This window comes from Spermophilus citellus (assembly GCF_964194105.1).
Source record: "Spermophilus citellus genome assembly, chromosome: 2".
Classification (NCBI taxonomy): domain Eukaryota; kingdom Metazoa; phylum Chordata; class Mammalia; order Rodentia; family Sciuridae; genus Spermophilus; species Spermophilus citellus.
In genome coordinates this window covers 251,007,108-251,022,986 of record NC_138183.1, presented here as the reverse complement: position 1 = coordinate 251,022,986, position 15,879 = coordinate 251,007,108, and the positions used below count along the sequence as shown (strand labels likewise).

The following is a 15,879-nucleotide window of genomic DNA, read 5'->3' as shown; positions in this document are numbered from 1 at the left end:
TCTACTACCAGAGCCTCATGAGCCCCCATGAATGCCAGTGAAGGGAGACCTGGCTAATGAGGCCCTAGCTGGTCAAGGGCTGGGGACTCCACCATGCCATCCATCTTGCAGCGCCTGCAGCAGGCCACCAAGACGATGAGCCGCAGGAAAATCCTGCTGCTGGTACTGGGGTGCAGCACTGTAAGCCTTCTCATCCACCAGGGGGCGCAGCTCAGCTGGTAAGTGGGTGGGCCCCCAAAGGAGGCAAGTTCCCTCAGAGCCACATGGGTTCACACTAAGAAGGGGTTTATCAGGGATGGTGGTGCTGGCCAGTAATGCCAGCTATACTGAGTTAGGATTGCAAGTTCAAGGCCACCCTTGGCAACTTGGCAATACCCTGTGTCAAAAATAAAAGAACTGGGGTTCCCCTTCCCATTCTTCTACCTAACAGAAGAGTCCTTCTGTTAATCTTTACTCCTTTAGTCTGAAAGTGCTTTCCATACATGTCCTCTACATCCACAACTGGCCTTCACTAAAGGACTGAGTTACCTGTTCAAAGTCACAGAGTCAGTCAGAGTTAGCTAGGATATGAATTCAGCCCAAACCCTGTGGGCACAGCATGATAGCTGAGTGCTGCCCCAGTGGACAGCACATAACTTCTCATTACTTCTCTTGTTCTGGGCAAAGCCATTCACTTCTCTGAGCCTCAGTTTCCTCACTTATAAAGCGGGAGTGATGGTATGTACAACCCACTAGTCGCCCTGATACAAGGTACCATGTGCTGACTGATGGGAATCCTGCCCCTGCTCCTGACTTCCTGTGAACTCAACAATTCCCTGTACCTCTCTGAACCTCAGTTTCCCATTTTCTACGTGGCCTGCCCCTGAGAATGGTATGAACAGTGTGAACCAAATGATTTGCTAGTCTTATGTGTGTGTAGCCGTTATCCTGAACCAAAGCAGCTACAGATAGGAAATCTCCATGGTGTTCTGTAAGCTGCTTCACACTGCCCTCGTTACGTGATCTTAGGATGGCAGAGAAAAAAAACAGGTGAGTGAATCAAAACCTGCAGGACTTTATAGGTCACTAGTCATCCCAAACACCCTGGTTTCAGGAAGGAGGAACAGAAATGAACACTTCATGAAGGGTTGGAGTATCATCTGTTTTGTAGACTGTTGCATTTCTTGAGCATAGAAGAGTGTCTGGCACACAGTAGATGCTCAAAAAAACAAAACAACAACAACAACAACAACAACAAAAAAAAACGCTGAATGTATGACTAAGGCTCCAGAGATCTTAACAGAACCTATAACAAATGGCTTGCTACAAAGCCTGGTGTCCCCCACCTAAAAAGTGAGGAATCAGTTAAAGAGTAAAATGAGAAAGAAGATAGTAAGAGGATTTAGTGATTGTCCCCAGATTCTCCTCTGGTCCTCAGTTTCTACATCTGTAAGTGGGATTCCTCAAGGATCCTGAAGGGCATTTGTCCCTTCCATTATCTATTTTTTGGAAACATTTTTTATAGTAAATGGACACAATACCTTTGTTTTATTTATTTATTTATTTTTATATTTGTTTTTTAGTTGGACACAATATCTTTATTTATTTATTTTTATTTGCTCATGAGGATCGAATCCTGGGCCTTGCATGTGCTAGGCAAACGTTCTAAGGCTGAGCCACAACCCCAGCCCCCCCTTTGTTTTATTTTTATGTGGTGCTGAGGGTCGAACCCAGTGCCTCACACCTGTGATGTGAGCACTCTACCAACTGAGCTATAACCCCAGCCCCCATTATCTATTTTTGAATAAACAAATTACCTTGAAACTTAGCAGCTGAAAACAACATTTATTCTCTCCATTTCTGTGGGTCAGGAATCCAGGTGTAGCTTACTGGGTACCTCTGGTTCAGGTCTTCCATGAATGTGCAATCAAGGCGTTAGCCAGGGCTGCTCCTCATCTGAAGGTCTGACTGGAAGAGATCCCCTTCCAAGCTCACTCAAGTGGTTTGGCAGACTTCAGTTCTTCAAGCAGTCTGTTGCCACGCGTTACCTCCCTATAGGGCTGCACACAATGTAGTAGCTTGCTTCCCCCAACATGAGTTATCCTAGAGAGAGTGGGAGGGGAAAAAAGAAAACACCACCAAGATGGAAGCCATAGCCTTTCTCTGATATAATCTCAGAGATGACATCCCATAGTTTCTGCCCTATTCTATTCGTTATGTGCATCGATGAGCCCAGTCACCCCAAGAGGAGAATACAGAAGGGTGTGGTTTTCAGGAGGACAGCAGGGATCGTAGGGCCCAGCTTAAAGGCACCCCTGCCCCTACTGCTCCAGGGGTAAAGCCTAGGCAGCGCCCCTGGACAGCACATCCGGGCAAGCCCTCCTCTCACATATGCCCGGGCCCTGCAGGTACCCTAAGCTATTCCCTCTGAGCTGCCCACCCCTGCGGGAGTCGCCACCGCGCCCCAAGCATATGACAGTGGCCTTCCTGAAGACGCACAAAACGGCGGGCACCACAGTGCAGAACATCCTTTTCCGCTTCGCCGAGCGCCACAACCTGACCGTGGCCCTGCCGCACCCGAGCTGCGAGCACCAGTTCTGTTACCCGCGCAACTTCTCGGCGCACTTCGTGCATCCGGCCACGCGGCCGCCACACGTGCTGGCCAGCCACCTGCGCTTCGACCGCGCGGAGCTGGAGCGCCTCATGCCGCCCGGCACAGTCTACGTCACCATCCTGCGCGAGCCGGCTGCCATGTTCGAGTCGCTCTTCAGCTACTACAACCAGTACTGCCCGGCCTTCCGGCGCGTGCCCAACGCGTCGCTCGAGGCCTTCCTGCGCACGCCCGAGGCCTACTACCGCGCAGGCGAGCACTTCGCCATGTTCGCGCACAACACGCTGGCCTACGACCTGGGCGGTGACAACGAGCGCAGCCCGCGCGACGACGCCGCCTACCTGGCGGGCCTGATCCGCCAGGTGGAGGAGGTCTTCTCGCTCGTCATGATCGCCGAGTACTTCGACGAGTCGCTCGTGCTGCTGCGGCGCCTGCTGGCCTGGGACCTGGACGACGTGCTCTATGCCAAGCTCAACGCACGCGCTGCCAGCTCGCGCTTGGCTGCCATCCCTGAAGCGCTGGCGCGCGCCGCGCGCGCCTGGAACGCCCTCGACGCCAGCCTCTACGACCACTTCAATGCCACCTTCTGGCGCCGCGTGGCACACGCCGGCCGCGCATGCGTGGAGCGCGAAGCGCGCGAGCTGCGCGAGGCCCGGCAGCGTCTGCTGCGCCGTTGCTTCGGCGATGATCCGGTGCTGCGCCCAGCGGCGCAGATCCGCACCAAGCAGCTGCAGCCATGGCAGCCCAGCCGCAAGGTGGACATCATGGGCTATGACCTGCCTGGCGGCGGGGCGGGCCCAGCCACCGAGGCCTGCCTCAAGCTGGCCATGCCGGAGGTGCAGTACTCAAACTACCTGCTGCGCAAGCAGAAGCGCCGTGGTGGTGCTCGGGCCCGGCCCGAACCCGTCCTGGACAATCCCCCACCCAGACCCATTCGAGCCATCCCTCGAAGTCCCCAGGGCTCCTGAGCTGTGAGCTGACTCCCAGAGCCTGCATCCTGCCCTGCCCTCCCAGGAGGAGGCTGCCTCCAGGTCCTGCCCCATCAGGGCCCTTTCTTTCCCAGGGGCTTGAGCCTCACACCGAACTGAGGGTGCATCTCCCCATCTGAGCCGACCTCCTCGATGTTGGCTGAGCCCCACCTTTGAGGATGGCACTTTTAGGCTTGATGGAGCCCTGGGCCACCCTCTTCTTCCCAGCTGGTTGGTGACTTTAACAAGAGGTGTAAGGTCCGTCCCAAAGCCCTGGCCCTACTTTTTTCTGGGGGCTGGGTCCCCCCCCACACCTGTTTTTCCATGTAGATGAGTGCAAGCCTCAGAGTGGGGCTGAACCCCAGACAATGGCTGTGCTGTTTCTCAGTATGGCTGGGCTCTTGCTCTTCCCAGGGCTGCAGAGACCCCTATACTGTGTCTTCCAGGTTCTACCCTCCCCATAAACCTAAGCTGCTCCCAGACTCCCAGGACCAATAGTTCCTGGGTTGGGCTTTTTGTTGGTTTGTTTTTCTCTTTTTTCTTTTTTTAAATAAAACATCTTTAAAATGTGCAGGCAGTATGTCATTCATTGAAAGACAGATTCCCCATATTTGAGTATGAGACAGATATCTAGGAGGTATTGTGACTGGCCCCCATGAAGATGAGAACCTAGACTTAGTCAAGCTCCTAGTTGCCCCTCCCAAAGGCCCACAACTCTCCTCAACCCTTTGATTGACTGGGCTCACCAATACAGACCACAGCCACCTCAGTCCCTCTCATTTTTTTTTTTTTAAAGAGAGAGTGAGAGAGGAGAGAGAGAGAGAGAATTTTTAATATTTATTTTTTAGTTCTCGGCGGACACAACATCTTTGTTGGTATGTGGTGCTGAGGATCGAACCCGGGCCGCACGCATGCCAGGCGAGTGCGCTACCGCTTGAGCCACATCCCCAGCCCCAGTCCCTCTCAGTTTTCAAATCAGTCATTTTTGTTTATTTGGCATCATTAACTGAACAGCATTTGTAACTTGAAGATGCAGGTGACCAGGACAGATAGGGTCTTTATCTTCCTGGAGCTCACCCAAGACAGTGAAATGGAAGCAAACAGTATGGACTGTGCAGGTTAGAGCACACTGCACTGTCTTAGGAAGAACAGTGTGAAGATGCTCCTCTGGGAGGAGGATTGGTATCCGGTTTCAGGTTAGGGAATGTTTACCTCCAATTTTACCTCTCCCAGCAAGTCCCTACTCTAAGGAGGACCAATTCCTCTTCCAGTTTTCTTGAGCACAGCAAGATATCCATATCTGCTGAGCACTGTGGCATAGCCTGTAATACCAACAGCTTGAGAGGCTGAGACAGGAAAATTGCAAGTTCAAGGTCAGCTTCAGCAATTTAGCAAGACCCTTTCTCAAAACATGAAGGGGCTGGGAATGTAGCCCAGTGGTAAATTGCCCCTACGTTAAACCCATAGTATCCCCGTGCCCCACCCCCCAAAAAAAATATAAGCAAATCTAGCACTTTCAAATGAAACTTCCCTTAAGACTAGCAAAGTTTTAGGACTTAACTTTCTTCAGAGCTACCTTGACATATCTGGACAAAAAATAAAAATGGTATCTAATATGGCCTACTGTATGCCAGTCATTGTTTAAGGGCTTTCCATGTATTAACTTAGGAGATAGACACCATGTTCCAGTTGGAAAATGAATTTTAAGTGGGCTGGGGATGTGGCTCAAGCAGTAGCAAGCTCGCCTGGTATGCGTGTGGCCCAGGTTCGATCCTCAGCACTACATACAAAAAAAAAAAAAAAAAAACAAAGATGTTGTGTCTGCCGATAACTTAAAAAAAGTAAATATTGAAATTCTCTCTCTCTCTCTCTCTCTCTCTCTCCCTCTCTCACTCTCTCTTTTAAAAAAAAATGAATTTTAAGTGACATCAGGGTCGCACAGCTAGAAAGTGGCCATTAGAATTTGAACCCTGACAGCATAACTTCAAAGTCTGTGCTTGTAATTGCTGTGCATGGTGCCATTTAAATAAAATCACATGGCACAGGCTAGGCTGACTCCCAGGACCTCGCAAAAGAATGTAAAGTGAAGAACCAAGATGCCAATATCAGCTCTTATCTTTTTTTTTTTTTTCCCACAGAGAAAATAGTTGACCTGCTTGGACAATGAAGATTGCCATGGTTGGTTGGCAGGCCATATGACACTGTCTCTTAGTCATAGATACAGTCTGTTGCCATAATAGATGACCTATGACTGGAGAGTTTATAAAGAAAGAAGTTTGTTTTGACTCAGGGTTCTGAATGCTGGGAACATGGCACCAGCATCAGGTTGGGCCATGTGGCAGAGGGCAAGTGGGTGCAAGCAGAAGAGAAAGAGACAAAACACAAGGAAGGGTGGCCTCACTTTAGAACTTCCTCTCACAGTAACTAAGCCAGTTCCCAAGAGCAAGAACACACACCCATGAGTGAGGTGTTTATCCATCTTAATGACCTAGTCACCTCTTAAAGTCATCATCTCCTCTCAGCATTGTTATATTGGGGACCAAATTTCAACACAAGTTTTCGAGTGGGTAAACCCCATCTGAATCATAGCACACTTCCTTGGGCTTGAAAGGGGTGATTTATATAGCACCCCACTTTTTAACAGAGCTCTGGAAAAGGCAATAATTAGAGCATGCAAGGCCATAATTAGTTCTCTGATGCTCAGCAGAAATAAAGAATTGTACTAGACTCAAAGTCGTGTATCCAAACGCAGGTGTCCTTTGGCCCCCAAGCCTAGAAGATGTCTTTATTCCTTCTTCTGCCAGCCCTAGCCTCTGGTGACATCTCCGGCAGGAACGTCCTTCACCCTACCCTGGGTCTGCCTCGGAAACTCAAACGTGCCTTTACAGTCTGCTTTGATAGGCCTCCCCTACCTTCCCAGGCTCTCGGGCAGGCAGGCATTTACATTGCCCCACTTTTGCAGCCACAATTCTGAACTCAGAAATATCTGCATTCAGAAACTTAACAGAAAGAGAGGGCTTCTTTGATGTAGGGGCAAGGACAGACCCTGAGGTGAGCAGGGGTTCTGACTCCTCAGTCCAAACTCCTCCAGATGCAACCCAGGGGAAGACCCAGCCTCTGTGGTCCCAATGCCCTGCAACAAAGCTCCACCAATGCACATCTGTTGCTGGCCCCTCTGTGACTACCCTGCAAGGTTCTAGAGCTTTAGAACCATGGTGATTGTGGCCCCTGCCTCAAGGAGCTCACCGCAAGGTATGGAACAGATGTAGGAGCAGCCAGTGGGAGGCAATGATTCCATGGATATGACTTTTCCTAATAATTAACCATCAGTGCTCTGAAGTTCAAACCCTGGATCTGCTACTACTGGCTACATTTGGGGGGCAGGGGTACCAAGGATTGAACTCAGGGGGACTTCACCACAGAGACACATCCCCAGCCCTATTTTGTATTTTATTTAGAGGGTCTCACTGAGTTGAGTGTCTCACTTTTGCTGAGGCTGGCTTTGAACTTTCAATCCTCCTGCCTCAGCCTCCCGAGCCCTAGGATTATATAGGCGTGAGCCACTGCACCCATCCCTACATTTTTTTACTCAGTATTTGAGCCTGACCCAGCCAACTTCCATGAAATAAAGATCCCCCCATGGGATTCTGGGAACAGTATTTGAGATAAGGCACCTAGCACAATGTCTGGCACATAGAAGTGCCCCCAAGTTGCCACCTCTGGTTTTATCAGGGCTCCTCCAGTATTAACACATGGTAGATGTTACAGGTTGGCTCATCCGTTTAAGAGTTTTCCAGCAGTTGGAAGACAGCATTTTGAGGAAGGGGTGCATTTTTCCACTTGGCCCAAAGGCATAATATTGGCCAGCAATAATCTTGATTTTTATGAATACAGAAGAATGAAAGTGCGTGGGACTGGGGTACTATAGCGAACAACTTTAATCCCAGCCACTTGGGAATCTGAGGCATAAAGACCTCAAGTTTGGGGCTGGGGATGTGGCTCAAGCGGTAGCGCGCTCGCCTGGCATGCGAGCGGCCCGGGTTCGATCCTCAGCACCACATACCAACAAAGATGTTGTGTCCGCCGAGAACTAAAAAAAAAATAAATAAATATTAAAAATTCTCTCTCTCTCACTCTCTCTCCTCTCTCACTCTCTCTTAAAAAAAAAAAAGACCTCAAGTTTGAGTTAGGCCTCACTGTTGAGCCAAAACAAATGTTTCCTCTTTATAAACTGATTATTTCAGGTAGTTTGATTCAGTACCTTTGTTACAGAAAGCTGACATACACACTGGGCCCTCTAGGTAGCCAGTACCAGCTTAGAAAAGGCCTTGAATGACATGCTTGGAAGTTCAGATTAGCTAATTTCACTCTTGTATGTTTTTGAAATGAGGTCTTCCTATGTTGCCCAGTTTGGTTTCAAACTACTGAGCTCAAGTGATCCTTCTGCCTCTGTCTCCTGAGTGCTGGTAATACAGGTGCAAGTCACCATGCCTGGCAGGATTTCTAAGGGTCATGTCAACCAGTCAAGATTCCCAGCCCAGAGAGGATAGCCCTGAACACATCATTGAGAGAATAACTGGAATAAGCTGAATAACGTGAACCTCTTGCCACCTCCCTGCAATCTCTGCCTATGGCATGTTGGTTTTTGCAGTACTGGGGATGGGACCCAGGGCCTGTAAATTCTAGGCAAGTGCTCTACCAACTGAGCTGCATCCCCAGCCTTTTTAGATTGAGCAGGATCTCATTAAATTGCCCAGGTTGGCCTTGAACCTTCAATTCTCCTGCCTCAGACTTCCAAGTAGCTGAGATCACAGGCATGCACCACTACACTCAGCTGCAGTAGTTTTCTTTAGTCAGGAAAGCTGTACCCTTAGAATGGATCATAGTGGACATTTTGGCCATAAGGGTGTTGCTACTAATATGGTGACAGAAAGGGAACTCTTAGAGACACATTGAGACCATCTAAAACACCTCCATTGAGGACATGCCCTTTACTATTGCCCACCTTACCTGACAAGGGCTCTTTTGCTCTACTCTGCCTAGCCAGGGTTTAATCCTCAGGGCTGAGGGGCAGCAGGAAGTGGGAGGGAGCAAAAGGTTTGAACAACTTTTTTTCCAATTTTTATTTGTTCTTTATGTTTGGACATTTTTTCATTTCTTTTTTTTTTAATTTTATTTATTTACTTTTTTAATAACAGATGTCCTGAACTATGAGAGAGAGAGAGAGAGAGAGAGAGAGAGAGAGAGAGAGAGAATTTAATATTTATTTATTTTTTAGTTTTCGGCAGACACAACATCTTTGTTTGTATGTGGTGCTGAGGATCGAACCCGGGCCGCACGCATGCCAGGCGAGCGCGCTACCGCTTGAGCCACATCCCCAGCCCCATTTTTTCATTTCTTTTTATAAATTATTTGAGTAAACATCATGTTTTGAGGCAAAAGAAGAAACCAAGAATATTTATCCTTTATTTTGGAGTAGGTTCTTGCCACAGGTACCATCTTTTCTTGCAAAAAAACACTAATCCATCTCCCCCATCTAGTCAATTACCTCCTGATCCCAGAGACTCTCTCCCCTTCCTAGATAAATTCCTCTGAAAATTATTCAATTATTGTTCCAGACATAAAGGCAAGCTCCTTAGGCAGGGGCCACATGATTCTAAAGCTCTAGAACCTTGTGGGCACAGAGGGGCCAGCACCAGATGTGTGTTGGTAGAAGGAACTTTGCTGCAGGGCATTGGGACCCCAGGGCCTGGGCCTGTCCTCTGGGTTGCAGCTGACACTGGAGGTGTTTGGACTGAGGAATCAGAGCCCCTGCTCACCCACATCAGATAAAGAAGCCCTCTCCTGAAATGTGTGTGTATGTATGTATGTGTGTGTGTGTGTGTGTGTGTGTGTGTGTGTATATATATATATATATATATATATATCTTCAGCTGGCCATCATATGTCACTCAACTTCATTTGCTGGGCCAAATTTGGAGGGAGATTTTAAAGATTATAAATGAGAAAGCAGAAGGAGGAGGAGAGGGAGAGGAGGAAGTTCAGATTGTTCTGGAATAAGTGGAATGGCCACAGATGATCAGCAAGGGAGGTTGCCCCAGAACTGAGAAGGTCACTATCTCAGCCCAGCAATAGCGCATTCTTGGCATGGCAAGGTGCCCTGAGGCCCTCTATTACAGATAATGAGGAGTCACTGAAGCAGGCAGGAGAAAGGCTTAAATGAGAAACTGCAAGTGCTGCCAGAAGAAGTTCCATTAATAAGAACAACAATACCAGCTACCATTTATTGAGCACTTAGAATGTACTGGGTGCTTTCCTCCATGGATCATGTATTTTTTTTTTTAAATTCAGGAAGCATGTGCTCAATTTATTTTTTTTATTATTTTTTATTTTATTTATTTATTTATTTTTTTAAAATATTTCTTTATTTTTTCTTAGTTCTCGGCAGACACAACATCTTCGTTTGTATGTGGTGCTGAGGATCGAACCCGGGCCGCACGCATGCCAGGCGAGCGCGCTACCACTTGAGCCACATCCCCAGCCCAAGGATCATGTATTTTAATATAGTTGAATCTTACAACAAGTGAGTTAGGTGCGACTCTTAACCCCTCTTATGGAAAAGGAAACTGAGGCACTAAAAGATGTCATGCCCTGGCCCACCAGCAGGAAAAATAGCTGAGCCCAAGCAGAAATCAGAGTGCTCAGATGCCAAGCCAAGCTCCTGCCAGCAGTTCTTACCACCAGAATACGCTGCACGGCCCCACACAACCAGCCGTCCCTGCGGCCTCCTTATTAAAGAGCAGTGCTCTAAAGGCCTCCTGAGAGTGGCCCCGAGTTGGGGGGGAACAGAGTGCTTTGGGAGCCCGGGGTAAGGCAGGGCACAGAGAAAAGCTGGTGATCTGCCAACGCAATTGGGCAGCCTCCCAGAATGAGTGAGAGGAGTGAAAAGGACTGCAGAGCCAGGGCCTGGGGAAAAGGCTCCCTCTGGCTCCATCCAGATGAAGGCGTGGAGGGGAGGAAGAGAGAAGGGAAAGAAGAGCGGCAGCCCCTTTCTCAACCTCCCAGACCCAACATTCTCTCCTCTGACCCAGAAGGGCTGCAGGAATCTGAGGACCCCGGCTGCCATCTCTCCTCCCCAAGGGTTGTGCTGGCACCTTCAGGGGCAAAGGGCAGAACAGAACTGGCCTCTCCAATCCCCATGCTCCACCCCCATTCCAATCTCATGACGTGGGACACAGGATTCAAAACCAGATACCCTCAGGCCCAGCCTGGTCTGACCCCCAAAGACTTTTCACCTGTGTCTGTCATTACCCCCAGACCACAGCTGCATGGATTACACCACCATTCCCCAAATGATGCAGGATGACAGGTGTGGCTCTGACTTCTTTTGTTTGTTTGTTTAATATTTTTTTAGTTGTGGATGGACCTTATTTATGTATTTGTTTATTTATATGTGGTGCTGTGACTCGAACCCAGTGCCTCACACATGCTAGGCAAGCGCTCTACCAAGCGCTCTACCACTGAGCCACAACCCTAGCCTTCTTGCTGACTCTTGAAATCTGAATATTGCAAGCTAGTTGTTAAATACAACCATTATTAAAAATTAATAAATTAACAATAAAATAAATTATATTATAAACAAAAGTTGCTGCTCGTGGCGGCCAGAGTCTCCAGCAATCCCACAGACTCTGGAGGCTGAGGCAGGAGGATCACAAGTTTCAGGCCAGCCTCAGCAGCTTACTGAGGCCCTGGCAACTTAGTGCAACTCTGTTGCAAAAAATAAATGAATAAAAAGTGCTGGGATGTGGCTCAGTGGTTAAGGGTCCCTGGGTTCAACCCTGGTAACAACAAAAACAACCAAAAGAACAAAAGTGGCCCCATCCGTGACTAGCCGGTCACAGGGGACTCAGCAGCTGCTGCAGGCTGAGAAGGAGGTGGCAGAAGTGTTCAAGACCAGCAAGTTGAAGAACACAGGTTGAAGCAGGCCACAGAAACTCGGGCCAACATTAAACAGTGCCACCTGCAGAGGGAGAAAGAGCTCAAGGCCAAGGAGGTGGTGGCCCTGGGATCCCATGGCAGCTGCAGCTCCAAAGAGGAGAAGGAGGTGACCTACAGAAGATGATGACCATCCTGCAGACCTATTTCCAGACCCAACATTCTCTCCTCTAACCCACAGGGCTGCAGGAATCTGAGGACCCCGGCTGCCATCTCTCTCCCCCATCTCTCTTCCAGAAGAAAGGGATGAGGTCTTGGATTACCTCTCGGCCCTGGTCAGTGCCTCCAGCCAGAAATCCATGAAAGCTACCACATCCGAGGACAAGAGGAGAAAGAAGCACCTGTTCTGCGGCGGGCATTCTAGATGCCCTGGGGGCAAAGCTCAAGGTCTAGTCTTATGAAAGGCAGCAAACTAATCCTGTGTGTTATATAGTGGGTCCCTTGGCTTTCTGGGGAGTAGCACATTTCAGTCCTCTGTACTTAGTACTTATCTAAATGTTTCATCTTTTGACCTATATTTCTTAGAAATTTAATGAGTGCCTAGCTTGTTTTCCTGTGCTTTTTAGCTCAAGTAATATATTTATCAATGTTGACTTTTTCTTTCTTGAACCTACAGATTTTTTTTTCCTGGAAGTTTTATTTTTGAAGAGCTGGGGATAGAACAGAGGACCTTGCACTTGCTAGGCAAGCACTATACCACTGAGCTCCATTCCCAATCCTCTTTCTTATACCTAGTAGGAAAAAGTAATTCTTAGAAGAAAGAAAGGGATTAAAGAATTTTTTCCTTATCCTTTGGTTTGTTGTTATTGTTTGGTACCAGGGATTGAACCCAGAGGCACTTTACCACTGAGCCACATCCTTAGCCCTTTCTTATTTTTTATTTCAAGACAGGGTCAAATTAGTTGTCAGGATCTTTCTATATTGCTGAGACTGGCCTGAAACTTGCAACCTTGCCTCAGCCTCCCAAATCATTGGGATTACAGGCATGTGCCACCACATCCTGCTCACACTTTCTTGAAGCTCAAGGGCTTTACCTATGCAAAGTAGTAAATACTGATATTTAATTTGTAGGAAGCAAAGTCAGCCTTAATATCATCTGTTCTGGGGCTGGGGTTGTGGCTCAGTGGTAGAGCACTCGCCTTACACGTGCAAGGCCCTGGGTTCGATCCTCAGCACCACATAAAAATAATAAATAAATAAATAATAAAGTTTTTGTGTCCAACTTCAACTACAAAAATAATTTTTTAAAAAATATCTATTATGGAAAAGGGTTAGAACACTGAACACTAAATTTACTTGTTTGGGTTGCTTTTAGTTTATCTTAATCAACATTACCAGATAATAGAATTCAAGAACTTGTTTCATGCTATTAATTTGGTGAATTGATACTCATTTAAAAGTAAAGATTTGTCACATGGGCTGGAGTTGTAGCTCAGTGGTAGAGCACTTTCCTAGTATGTGTGAGGCACTGGGTTCAATCCTCAGTTCCACATTTAAAAAATCAATAAATGTATTATGTCCATCTACCAAAAAAGCGTGTGTGCGCGCACACACACACACAAAAAAAAAGGTACACAAAACCCATCACTTCCTCATGAGCTTACCACATTTTACTACTATTTATGCTCTAAAGGTTATCTGTACCCACTGTGGGTATGTGGTGGAACTCCTACATATACTGGCATGCCACTTACTTCCTAGGTGGCATTTAGAGATGTTACTGGTAGCCTGAAATCACAGGCTGATCTCTCGTTTTGTTGACATTCTAGCTCAGGGACCAGCAAATAGCAAGTCAAATTTGACCACCCCCCCACACCTGTTGTTGTAAATAAAGTTTTATTGGAACAAAGCCATTCTTATTCATCTATTTGTTGTTCATGACTGCTTGTGCACTACAGTGGCAGAGTGTAACAGTCACAATGATGAAGACCAGGTTGTTAGGCAGTAGCTAGCAATGAGCAGTGAAATGCAGGCAAGGTCACAAGTGTTCTTTAAATTACTTTAGGTGGTGCTGGAGTTGTGGCTCAGCGGTAGAGCACTCCCCTAGCATGTGTGAGGGCCTGGGTTCAATCCTCAGCACAGCATAAAAATAAATAAATAAAATAAAAGTATTGCGTACAACTACAACTAAAAAAATAAATATTAAGAAAATTACTTTAGGGTCTTCTTTAAACTACTTCCAAAGTAGATGAGAAAGCAAAGGGTGGTAGTTAATTTATAGAAAATAAAAAGAAACAAGGGAGCTAGTTGGAAATCACATCAACAGAAAAGGATTAATGTGACTAACTCTTTTTTTTTCGGGGGGGGGTACCAGGGATGGAACTCAGGGACACTCAAACACTGAACCACATCCCCAGCCCTATTTTGTATTTTATTTTATTTTATTTAGTTAAAAATGGACACAATATCTTAATTTTGTTTATTTATTTATTTTTATGTGATGCTGAGGATCGAACCCAGGGTCTCACATGTGCGAGACAAGCGCTCTACCACTGAGCCACAGTCCCAGCCCCCTATTTTGTATTTTACTTAGAGTTGTAAACTCTAAGCAACTCACCAAGTTGCTTAGCTCCTCATTTTTGCTGAGGCTGGCACTGAACTCCTGATACCCCTGTCTCAGCCTCCCAAGCAGCTGGGATTACAGGCATGTGCCACCACACCTGGCTGGTGTAAAGCTAGGAATTATGGCTATAAGTGTCTGGGAAGAAAGGTTCCTTTAGTAGCGCAAATGCACTAGGTAACTTTGATCAGTTACTGACCCCAGCGCCCACATTAACATGGGATTGACTTGTAGATGAAGCCCCCTTAAATAGGATGGCCACTATTACATTTCCAGAGACGACCAACTAAGGTCAAAAGCTCCACAGCTGGGCTGGGGATGTGGCTCAAGCGGTAGCGTGCTCGCCTGGCATGCGTGCGGCCCGGGTTCGATCCTCCAGCACCACATACAAACAAAGATGTTGTGTCCGCCAATAACTAATAAATAAATAAATATTTTTTTTTAAAAAAAAAAAAAGCTCCACAGCTTGACGTGAATGAGCTCCTGCTCTACGCCGCACCTCCAGGCCAGTTCTGTCTTAAGATGAGAAGGGCTGGGTGTGGTTCTATTGGCAAAGAGTACAGAAGGTGGTCCCAGCTCTCCTGGTAAACATCTAACAGTAATAAAATTGGAGACAGCGTTGTCTCCTTTGTCATTCTCTGCACAGAGACAGTCCACTCTCTCCTCTGAGAGTGCTCTCTGCTTAAGCTTCACCTTGCTTTTAGTTTACTTTTACTTACAACAAAGTTCTCTTGCACAGTTTTTGGTGACTTTAGATTTTCTTTCGTTGGAACACAAGAACTGAGGTTTGGAGTTTGAGCTCCCTGCTTTCCTGGGACAAGATGGCCCCCGAAGCCTAAAACATTTGCTACTCCATGGAACAAATGTGCCAACCTCCTGACCTGGACTTAAGAAAACACTAAAGAAGGAGTCGGGACTCCGCATCCATGCAGGGCCAACAGCAGCTGCAGCCCGGCGCCTGGTCTCCTAGCCCGAGAGTGTCACCACACCCCAGGAGAGAGTAAGGGTCTTCAAAATGACAACTCTGGAGAATTGTAGTTTCTCTATAAATTATAAAAACAGAAGAAAATTTTCAAAACAAAATTGTATTGAGGGGCCAGGGTTGTGGCTCAGTGGTAGAGCGCTTGCTTAGCATGTCTGAGGCACTGGGTTTTTGATCCCTGGCACCACATAAAAATAAGCAAATAAAATAAAGTTATTGTGTCCATCTACAACATATATATATATATATATATATATATATATATATATATATATATTAATTGTATTGAAATGTCTACCACTATCTGATACTACTGACTTTAAAAACAAGAATAATAAAACACTTTGAGAAGATTGTATTTATGGTAAAAGGAAACTGGACTAACAGTGAGGCCAAAGACTTTTCCTGCCACAACTTATTCTGGGAATAGCTGGCAGTGGCTACTAGAGATCCACGAGGGATTAAAGCAGCCATCCAAGTCTTCGACTCAGGGGCTGCCCGTGGGACCAAACAGTGACACTTCCTTGGATGACAAAGTCCTAGGAAGCAAGGATGCCACCGGGCAGCAGCAGATGAGAGGCCCTCCACCCCCAAAGTTTGGACCTTAATAGAAAACCTTAACAGGGAAATTAGATATTCCCTGTTGCCTTCTGCCAATGAATCAGGCACTTCTGCAGCTGTAGAAGTAAACCCGCAAATGCTGCAGGAATTAGTGAGTGCAGGATGTAACCAGGTAAGCACAGACCTCCTCTGGCTTCCTGTGGGGGTGGTTACAGTGAGGAGC

The 15,879-nt window shown here is 47.0% G+C and overlaps 1 protein-coding gene across 1 annotated transcript; it reads left to right on the top strand.

Annotated features, from left to right (window-relative positions):
- Positions 1-87: 87 nt before the first annotated feature.
- Positions 88-3,558, top strand: GAL3ST3 (galactose-3-O-sulfotransferase 3; the record flags this gene model as incomplete). Its single annotated transcript, XM_081282249.1, has 2 exons — positions 88-218; positions 2,388-3,558. Exons 1-2 carry the CDS (start codon positions 94-96, stop codon positions 3,556-3,558), a joined length of 1,296 nt encoding a protein of 431 aa, XP_081138375.1. The 5' UTR covers positions 88-93.
- Between the last annotated feature and the right edge of the window lie 12,321 nt (positions 3,559-15,879).